Here is a 10,915-nt window from a genome sequence, read left to right as displayed (position 1 = left end):
CTTTGCACTTTTAAGAACTTTGTTCAAGATAATTTTTAAAAACCTTTTTTCCAGTATCCCTCTGCTCTCCTGAGAGTGAGCATAAAAGGCTCTCAGCCAATGGAAAGAGGAAAAGGGCAAAGATTTTAGTCTCTCTCTCCTTTCTGGCAGCTTCTTTTTCAGTTCTTTCCTGTCCATAATAGACTAATAGAGTGTTATAGTGATTTTTTATTTACAACCTAGAGAGCACTCAGCAGAGGTCCCTGTCTAAATCTATGCAGTGTAAATAGTGCTTTGCTAAGAGGGGTGATCCACCTGATGAAGATACCTAGTCTATGGCAGTTTCTTTGCCTCCCAAACACACTGCAGCATTATGGCACAGTTTTAAGCTCGGCTTTTTGGCTCAGAAAGTTTCAAGCACTTTGTTGTATTCAACCCATGAGAGGAGAAAAGAGCTCCTGTTGTCCACTTGATATGAAGAAGGGTTAACATATCTATCTGACGGGAGCTCTCGAAGTGACACAGGTCACCTGTTTCTCCTTGGGGAAGCAGAGCAGGTTCTAAGGCTTCAGTGTCTTGTTGGTTTTGAGACTGTATTAAGGAAACTTGTACGTCCAGGGTGAAAAACACCACTTTCTAGCAAGGCTCATTCCATGAGAGTGAGTCTGTCTCTTGCGCTGAGAGAGGATGTTATCCCAGAAGTCCTGTGTAAGGTAGCCATATGGGTGCCTTGCATAACTTTCTATACCATTCCAGACTTGAGATGGAAGCCTCCTGGGCTGCTGCCTTTTGTAGGAGGGACTTTGATTCAAAAGTCAATTGTGTTTTGTTTTGTTTTAAGTTACCACACAAGTTTTTTTTTTTGTGTGTGTGTCTCTCTCTCTCTTGTTGTACAAACATATGTTACTATCATGCCTTTGCAATGATGTTTTTATCTTGTTCTCATACCAGAGTTGGCTGTACATTTTGGAGCAGAAGAGATCAGATAGCTGTGTCCTGTTAGAACACTCTGTGAAAAAAGCTGTACATTTTGGATTGCCAGTAAGTCTCTCATCCCTTAACTCTATTCAAGGAGAAGGGGGGTGTGTGCACTCACATATAGTGTATGATCTGTAGCTTTTCTTTTTGCTGATCTTAGGAATCTATATAGCTGAGATTTAACCCAATCTATTTTAGATTTCAAAATCTGCCTCTTTCGTTCTGTCTGTCTTTCTTTCTTCTTAACATAATTAAATTAAAAACCACAATGGATTTGCTTCCATAGGGATCTTCGGCTTTCACCCTGTCCCAGCTGCTGGGTCTTGCAGGGCAGCCCTCTCTCAGCAATTCTTATGCCAGCTTCCTCCACGTCTCCTGGCTGTTAGAATGTGTTTGTCTATCTCTCGCTCTAGTTTTTCTGTTTGAGATAAAAGAACGAGCTGCAGTAGAAGGAATAGTGTAGCTCACATGGGGGAGACTGAGAGCAGACGTTAGATTATTTAGAGAGAGGGCTACTTTGTGACGCCCAAGAACCAATAGAGAACCCAGCCACTAGATTGCTGGGGATGAGGAAGTAGAAGTCATGGGGGAAACTGGGTTGCAGTGAGGAGTCAGGTGGGGTGCATATGACAAAGGATTGGGAACTAATTGTGTAGATGGTGTATCAGCCATGGAAGGTGGAAATTGTATTTTTTTTTGAGGGAGTGGCAAGGGAAAAGCAGAAAACTGTGTGTGTGTGTGCGCATGTGAGTACTTTTTTCACTGGAGTGACTCGGATATAACCAGCTGCAGGTCTGTGGGGTGGGAAACTACAGATTCCCTTTCCGTCCCATTACAAGGTGGTATTAACTGCGTATATGAAGAAATCTCTGTAATGGCATTTTGTTATCTATATTGAATAATAACTTGCTTTTTTAGGTGGGAATTTTGATAGTTTGTGCTTCCTACTTAGCTGTAGCATGTATATGTTTAATATGTTTGTTTTGATTTTCCTCTCCATAGTATCTAGCTTCCCTGGGAATACAGTCCTTGGTTCAGCAAAGAGCTTTTGCAGGAAAGACCGCTAATAAGCTAATGGATGCCTTAAAGGACTCTGATCTGTTGCACTGGAAACATAGCTTGTCAGAGCTTATTGATATTAGTATAGCACAGAAAACTGCCATTTGGAGACTATATGGTCGCAGGTATTTTCTCTCATCAAACTCAGATTTGTTTCTTATATATGTTTTAAATGTTTCAAGCAATGCCTTTACCATCAGTCATACAAGTGCACAAGTGACTGCATCTGTTTAATGTGCTGAAACCAAGTATATAGGCTATTACTCAGGCGAGGTTGGGGGAATTGTTTTCCTAGTTCAGCTCATTTAAAACACAGTCTGGAGGAACAACGAGGAGTCTGGTGGCACCTTAAAGACTAACAGATTTATTTGCACAGAAGAAGTGGGTTTTTTACCCACGAAAGCTTATGCCCAAATAAATCCCTTAGTCTTTAAGGTGCCACCGGCTCCTCGTTGTTTTTGTGGATGCAGACTAACACGGCTACCTCTCAAAGTTTTAATGTCTCTATTTACCCATCCTCAACATCACCTTATAGAAACTATGTTCAGGTCTTAGCTGGGTTGATGCCTTATTCGTGAGCACTCGATATGCTGGCCCAGTGGGGAGGTCCTGGTAGCAGTTACTTACAACAAAAAGGGGAAACTGTAAAGCTAGAAGCCCAGAGAAGCAGTCTGTGTCAACTTATCATGACTTTGGAGTGTAGATTAAAAATCTCTGATGTTTGTTGCCTGAAAGTAAATGAAGCTCTTCTCACTGTAGCACCATGGCACTTCAGCAAGCCCAGATGTTGCTGAGCATGAACAGTCTAGAAGCTGTCAATGTGGGTGTTCAGCAGAATAACACAGAATCTTTTGCTGTAGTATTGTGTCACCTGGCTGAGCTACATGCCGAACAGGTGAGGCTTACATTGAGTTGCACAAAAAATCACGTGAGTGGGGAAGAATCAAAGATCTGTGATTAAAAAGTGGCTTTTATTGATGAACTGTGTGCATGTGTGGTTCTGATCAACATTTTTGGCAGGTGAGGGAAATTTAGCTTTTCTTCTTAACAGCTGTTTATGTCTAAGAGTACAGGGATGAAATTAAGGAAAGGAAAATAGTGCTTACGCTATTACTTGCTCATCATACTCCTGTTCTTGTGTGGTAGGGATGTTTTGCCGCTGCTTCAGAAATACTGAAACATTTAAAAGAGAGATTCCCTCCCAGTAGTCAGCATGCACAGGTAACGTGTGGCTTTTATTGCATAGAGAAAATACACATTCACATGACATTTTAACCAGAGTTATATGTTGGGGATAAGATCTGATTTTCAGTGCATCTTAATTCCACTGTATCTGTATAAAATGTGTTTTCATTAGACAGTCTGAATTGGCTTCATGTAAATCTTGTCACTAGTGGGAAACCTAAAAAATTTTGCACAAAGACGCAAGCCATGAAAACATTATGTACCACAGTTTGAAACTTGAGAAAGTTATCTCACTAGTGCCTCAGAGTGAAGAGCTATTTGTATTTTCCTTCCATGCCCTCTGTTCCTTCTGTGCAGCTTAGCTGTAATGCTAGCTACATCATATTTACCTCCCTCACAGGGGATTATCAGGATTAAATATTTGTAAAGTGCCTTGAAGTTCAAAGTGCTATACAAGTACTCTGAGCTAAGAGAGGAGGCTGTGATCTGTGTGGAACTGGGAAACACCCTAATGGGGTAAATCTGTGGGACAGCATCTACATCATTTTAAGGCTTTCTAGATCCAACAAACTTATTTTTTCCAATCTTTCTTTTTCTGCGTTACAAAGGGAGTCAAACTGCCACAAAACAAGTATTCAGGACATAACTAGAGGAAAGAGTTTTATTTTAAATGTGATCCTGTAAGCTCTGTTGCGGTTCTTTTGCATATTTCTTTAGTAGACCTACACATTTCTGCTGAAGGTGTTTATTGATACAATGAAGGTGTTCATTGATACAATGTGTTACATCCAACAAACTTGGACAACTTCTTTAATAAACAGGAATATAGGCAGTTATGTCTGTAAATAGCGTGCTTTAATATTAGGGCTGTCAGTGATTAAAAAATTTGTGCGATTTAAACAATAATAGAATATCATTTATTTCAATACTTGTGGATGTTTTCTACATCTTGAAATATATCGATTTCAATTACAACACAGAATACAGAGTGTAGTGTTCACTTTATATTTATTTTTATTACAAGTATTTGCACTGTAAAAAACAAAAGAAATATTTTTCAATTCACCTAATAAAAGTACAGTAGTGCAATCTCTTTATCATGAAAGTTGAACTTACAAATGTAGAATTATGTACAAAAAACTGCATTCAAAAACAAAATAGTGTAAAACTTCAGAGCCTACAAGTCCACTCAGTCCTACTTATTGTTCACCCATTTGCTCGGACAAACAAGTTTGTTTACATTTGCAGGAGATAATGCTGCCTGCTTCTTGTTTACAATGTCATCTGAAAATGAGATGAGGCATTCACATGGCACTGTTGTAGCTGGCATTGCATGATATTTACGTGCCAGGTGCGCTAAAGATTCATATGTCCCTTCATGCTTCAACCACCATTCCAGGGGTCATGTGTTCATGCTGTTGACGGGTTCTGCTCAATGATAATCCAGAGTAGTGCGGACTGATGCATGTTTGTTTTCATTATCTGAATCAGATGTCACCGGCAGAAGGTTGATTTTCTTTTTTTGGTGGTTCGGCTTCTGTAGTTTCCACATCGGAGTGTGACTTCTGAAAAACATGCTCCACACCTCGTCCCTCTCAGATTTTTGGAAGGTTCTAAAACCTTGGGTTGAGTGCTATAGCTATCTTTACAAATCTCACATTGGTACCTTCTTTGCATTTTGTGAAATCTTCAGTGAAAGTGTTCTTAAAATGAACATGCGCTGGGTCATCATCCGAGACTGCTATAATATGAAATATATGGCAGAATGCAGATAAAACAGCAGGGGACTAGAATTCTCCCCCAAGGAGTTCAGTCACAAATTTAATTACTGCATTATTTTTTAACAAGCATCATCAGCATGGGAGCATGTTCTCTGGAATGGTGGCCAAAGCATGAAGGGGCATATGAATGTTTAGCATATCTGGCACATAAATACCTTGCAATGCCAGCTACAAAAGTGCCATGCAAATGTCTGTTCTCGCTTTCTGGTGACATTGTAAATAAGAAGCAGGCAGCATTATTGCCTGTAAATGTAAACAAACTTTGTCTGAGTGATTGGCTGAACGAGAAGTAGGACTGAGTAGACTTGTAGGCTCTAAAAGTTTTACATAGTTTTGTTCTTTAATGCAGTTATGTAACCAAAAAAAATCTACATTTGTAAGTTGCACTTTCATGACAGAGTTTGCACTACAGTACTTGTAAGAGGTGAATTGAAAAATACTATTTCTTTTATCATTTTTACAGTGCAAATATTTGTAATAAAAAATAATATACACTTCGATTTCAATTACAACATAGAATACAATATATATGAAAATGTAGAAAAATGGCCAAACTATTTAATAAATTTCAATTGGTATTCTATTGTTTAACAGTGATTAAAACTGCGATTAATTGCGATTAAATTTTTTGATCGCAATTAATTTGTTTGAGTTAATCTCATGAGCTAACTGCAATTGGCAGCCCTATTTAATATCTGTTGATTTAACTTTGGATCGCAAAATGAACATTCAGCATTTCTCCTTAAAACTTATTTCTGTACACTCTTGGTTTAGCTGTGGATGCTGTTTGATCAGAAAATACAGTTTGATAGAGCTATGAATGATGGCAAATACCATGTCGCCGATTCTTTTGTGGCAGGAATTACAGCACTTAATAGCATAGAAGGAGTGTACAGGTAAGAAACCATCAACCTACAGAAAAATCTTGCAATAATATCCCACTGAAATAAATAAAGATGGAATAAAGTGCTTGCTGGAGATAATACATTATTTTTCTCGGCATACCTTTCTTCAGTGAACTACAGTAATATTTCCTTCTTCTTTAACTCTGCCATAACTATCCTAAAACAATGATCTTGGTATAATCCATTTTACCCACCTCCCTGGGGTTATTTTAATGGCTACAAAGCATTTACGCCCTAATTTTTTATAAATTTATTCTATGATTGCATTAATATATTTATTTTGAAATCTGTTCACTGTGGCTATCCCAAGAGCTAGGTGCAATACCTAATTTGTATAAAAAATTAGGAGACTTGGGGTCTATTCCTGGTTTTGCCATTGACCATGGGCAAGTTACTTCATTTCTGCCTGTTACCCCATCTGTAAAATAGAGGGAATACTTCCCTTCCCTTTATAAAGTGCTTTGAGATCTGTGGATGAAAAGGGCTATATAAAAGTTACATGTTATTAACAGAACATCCCCACCCAGGCCTTGGTTATATTTTTACACACTTGGGTAGAAAGTACTTTTACAGGTGTAGAAGCTGAGTACACAAAACACTAGCGTGCTTTTCCATTGCATCCAAGTGAAGGATTGAGTCTAAAATATTAACATCTGGTAATGGAATTCTTTTTATTGTAGAAAAGCCATTGTATTGAAAGCTCAGAATCAAATGTCAGAGGCGCACAAACTTTTGCAGAAACTGTTGATCCACTGCCAAAATATAAAAAACACTGAGATGGTGATTAGGTAAGAACAGTTAATTTCTAGAGACTTCCTTGAATATTAAAGCTACTTTACACTAATTAACATCAATAGTCACAATCTGTTCTGTACTTCTTCACTAATTCGTAGTTTATCCACCGTTTGGATAAGAGACTATTCTGATTTATTAAATGTAGTATAGAAGAATTATTAAATGTAAAACTTTGGGTGGTGATAAAATGAAGCATTACCGTGGCAATACAAATGTGCTTTCATTTGCTGAGCTAAATGAACTTGCTGGTACCAACACTTTTAAAAGTCATTTGGAATGGCCCCTAACTACACGTGCTTGCACTCAGCAAACTGAGTTTTAGCTCCGAAATGAAGTATGATAGGTAAACTTCCATCATCAAAGTGGACGTATGAATTGAATTCTTCATGGACAGTGTGAACATTCAACTTTCAGGTTGGGGGGGGTTACCTATGGCATGTGTGGGGTATGAGTGGTTTGTTTGCGGGGCGGGGGGGTTATAACAAAATAAAAAAATTGATATAAAGGATATTTTGAAGCTGAAATGTAGTAGTCTTTTCAAACTAAATTCAAAGTAGTTTCAAGTACTAAATCTGTCAAGGGTGGGTGTTTTGCAACCACAATTTCCTTTAATAAAAGAAAAAGGGGGGGGGGGGTTAATTCCCCTGTTGAGTGAAAGAGCCACACAAACCAACTGTGCCTAAAATAGACTTAGAGAGAGTGTTTCTCTCTACTCTGTGTAATCATAATTTTCAGTGTTACTTATCACAATAGTATTTTATTCATGGTAATTGGTGGAATCCATTTTAAGGATGAAATTCAAATGTATTGTGCATGTGGTATTGTAACTTATTAAGAATAAATGAGAGAGTACTATTAGGGATAAATAATTGACTTCCACTTACTTGTTCTCTGGAGGTTAGTGTGGTGGGGAAACACTTCAAAATTTTCAGCAAAACTGAATCACTTTACTTTTTTTTTTTCCCTTCTTTTTGTTTAGTGTACTTCTGTCAATAGCAGAGCTTTACTGGAGATCTTCATGTCATACAATAGCACTGCCTGTCCTGCTTCAGGCTCTCGCTCTTTCTAGAGAATACCGTCTACAGTACTTGGCCTCTGAAACTGTTCTGAACTTGGCTTTTTCCCAGGTAAGTTTGATACATGTTTTCACAGGCTGCAAATCAAACATTTATGTTGTCAATCTGGATATCATTGCTATTGTTGTTAGATTTAAGAACGTAACCCTGTCAGGGTTCAGTTATTGCTTTTAAAGAACGAAATGTATTTCAAAATGTGAAATCTTTCAAGGAAGTCTATAAAAACAATTGAATGTCATTGAGGCTTTTAGGTTCAGTATGTTATAAAATATGCAGTTATAAGTTGGCACTGCCTTCACTTTTCCAATTGATATTTCTTATGCCATCTTGTTGGCTTTGCAGTAGCAGAACTTGTTGACATGAGCTGAGTTTAAAAGGAACACAGGTTAATGGAGTTCATTCATATTGCTTATTCTGGGCAGATGGGGATCCTGGTTGTCAACACTGTGCAGTGTCTGCCAGTCAATTCAGATTCCTACTGGCATTCCCCACCACCGTGCCTCATCTCTGCTAATGGGAACAGTTTAGAAGATTATGGAGAGAAGCTAAAAATCTTGTCTGGACTATCAGTTCCTTTTAAAACAGATGTGGCGTTCAAATGGCTTAGTTGGCCTCACCAGAAGTGGCTGCTATTTCCTGTGGGCACCAATTTCAGACCAGCAAAGTATGTTTCTCTTTCAGCTAATTCTTGGTATTCCTGAACAAGCACTGAATATTCTGCATACGGCGATAGAACCTATCTTGGCTCACGGGGCAGTACTGGATAAAGGCTGTGCCATGTTCTTGGTGGCCAAATGTCAGGTTGCTTCTGCAGCTTCGTACTCTCCACAAAAGAAGACAGAAGGTAGAGTGAAGAATAATTATGCACATTTATACTTCTCGACTTTTGAGCTCAATCCAATTTAGATATTTGAATTTTAATAGTACAAAGATATATCATCATCGGTAATAAAATAAAAACAAAAACAAGGGAGGTAGTGTTACCGAATGGGAAGATCGGGGGGGAGGGTCTGAATCTGGACTCACAATGTCACTGGGGCCAAAAGAACAATGTCCATCTTGAAAATGCTCACAATTTACAATAGTTATTGTTAATCTGCACACTTTATCATCCATACCTTGCAGCAAAGCTTGAATAGCAAAGGCTGTAGTTGTATGCCCATGTTGCCAAGACCATTATTTTTACAAAAGATGCAATAAAATATTTCTCCCACGTCAGCAAGTATTTTATAAATTGCTAAAATCTGTGCTTTTAATTTGAAAAATTAATCCATAATGGGCCTCCCTAGAGTGGGATTGTACTGTTTATACGAACACAGTTTTAAATATTGAATTTCCTCACCATTTTGACAGCTCTGGAATTAGCTATCCTGAACCTAAATGAAGCCAAGACTTATTTTGCAAAAGTGGACTGCAAAGAGCAGCTCAGAGACGTTCTTTACTTTCAGGCCAGACTCTTCCACACCCTGGGCAAGACCCAAGAAAGAAACAAATGTGCCATGCTATTCCGTCAAGTGCACCAGGAGCTGCCTGCTCACGGTGTTCCGTTAATTAATGCCTTTAAGTGAAGTGTTCTAAAGCTGAAGCTTCCCTCTGCGTTTTCCTGCTGACCCTCCGACCCCCTTTTTTAAATGTCTTCATTATGTTCAATCATCACTGCTTGGAAATAATTACAAATAAACTATGTTCTTCTGTTTAGAAAACTTTGTTTTTTGCTTGTAATGATTTGTGGAAAGTAGATGTTTGCACACTTCTCATTTTATTCTGTAAATAAGTAGTTGTCTATTGTAGTCACAAAATAGGAATCAGATTTTTAAAGAAAATGCCTGTGTTGTTCACAGATTTAACGCTAGGACCAAAACTAAGAGGTATTGGCAGGAAAGGGTGTGGAGGAGGGAGGGGTAGTGATGCAAGAAATTCCTGTTGTAACTAATGAGATTTACACGCTGGTAAATGCAAACAGTATGGAGATATTAGAATAGAAATTACAGACAAAGGTTCTTTCTGCTAACTTAAAATAACTGACATTTCTTTGAATGTAGAATTACATTTAAAATGTGTCTTTGAGTTTAATCTGTCTGCAGGCACTATTTCTAGAGATATTAGCAGAAGGGAAAGAAATAGAATCCTATTGATGCAGGACCTTTGTCCCACTGCTTGCCCTTTCTGTTGTGCTAGACAGACATATATGTGCAAAGAATAGTAGGAAAAAGTAAAACATAGTAGATTCATTTTGGTGCAGTGAGGGAACCTATATCCACTTAAACAAGAGTTTTTATTGCAGATGCATTAATGAATGTGTTTCATGGGCACTGGTGTATGTGCACTTCACTCACTCCAATTTCTGTATCGATAAATGAGGACAACAGCTAACTTAAGGCTTAATTCACCTATCGTTGGATCCATCCTTAGAAGAAAACTTTTTAATTTTAAATGTTACTATATTGTGGGATTTCATACGCTTAGCTAGTGTGTGTGGGTGGGGTTGTGTTTAATATTGGGGAGCAGTCTGAGTCCAGGGGATAGAGATTCAGGAAATCTGAGTGCTGTTCTTGGCCTGTGGGGTAAGTAGTTTCACGTCACTGTGCCTCCGTAGGATACTTTTTTGCTCCTGTAAAGCACTTTGAGATCTACAGATGAAAAGTGCTAAATTAAGAGGTAGTTTATTGTTAACTGGTGCAAACAAGATGAAAACTAAATCTACTGACTTCAGCGGAGTTACTGTGATTTATTTGGTATAGATGAGATTTTAAGGGAGGCTGAATAAGTGTAGCTTAATATTACTTTAAACCGTTCTTTAGTTTACATCACGCTGTGGATGTTGGCAGATAACTTGGTGTTTCAACTCTAAAACAGTAGCTGCATTTGAGACCTCAGTGAAAAGTGACTCTGGTTCCATGCAGGAAGCTTTATAAGGACACCATTTTAAATAAAACCAGTGTTTTGGCCATTATTCAACCCCTCTGATGGGAAAGCACTTGAACTTCAATCCATAATCCTGTGAAATAGTCGACTCTAGAACACCTCCTAGCACTTGCATTACAGTTGTAGGTCTGTCCAGCTTCTATAATGATAAAGGTTTCTTGTCAAAATAATAAATCTCAGTCATATAGTTAATATTGATCTGGAAAATGGACTGATGTTGAAGTGTAGAACC

The 10,915-nt window shown here is 38.1% G+C and overlaps 1 protein-coding gene across 4 annotated transcripts in view; it reads left to right on the top strand.

Moving 5' to 3' along the window:
* The window catches only part of ANAPC5 (anaphase promoting complex subunit 5), a 23,090-nt gene extending 13,629 nt beyond the window's left edge, over nucleotides 1-9,461 (top strand). The window contains exons 9-17 of one of the 4 annotated variants that reach the window (XM_084649462.1): nucleotides 931-1,020; nucleotides 1,960-2,141; nucleotides 2,776-2,911; nucleotides 3,163-3,237; nucleotides 5,757-5,878; nucleotides 6,568-6,675; nucleotides 7,662-7,809; nucleotides 8,440-8,602; nucleotides 9,207-9,461. In XM_084649462.1, the coding sequence (XP_084505588.1) occupies nucleotides 931-1,020; nucleotides 1,960-2,141; nucleotides 2,776-2,911; nucleotides 3,163-3,237; nucleotides 5,757-5,878; nucleotides 6,568-6,675; nucleotides 7,662-7,809; nucleotides 8,440-8,602; nucleotides 9,207-9,313 (1,131 nt within the window). In that variant the 3' untranslated portion in view covers nucleotides 9,314-9,461. Of the gene's footprint in view, nucleotides 1-930; nucleotides 1,021-1,959; nucleotides 2,142-2,775; nucleotides 2,912-3,162; nucleotides 3,238-5,756; nucleotides 5,879-6,567; nucleotides 6,676-7,661; nucleotides 7,810-8,180; nucleotides 8,603-9,111 lie in introns of those variants that run through there. The other 3 variants (XM_084649459.1, XM_084649460.1, XM_084649461.1) reach the window with 3 other exon arrangements.
* The last annotated feature ends 1,454 nt before the right edge of the window (nucleotides 9,462-10,915 follow it).

Source organism: Lepidochelys olivacea (genome assembly GCF_965140295.1).
Source record: "Lepidochelys olivacea isolate rLepOli2 genome assembly, chromosome: 15".
Classification (NCBI taxonomy): Eukaryota; Metazoa; Chordata; order Testudines; family Cheloniidae; genus Lepidochelys; species Lepidochelys olivacea.
This window is presented reverse-complemented; position numbering and strand designations above follow the sequence as displayed.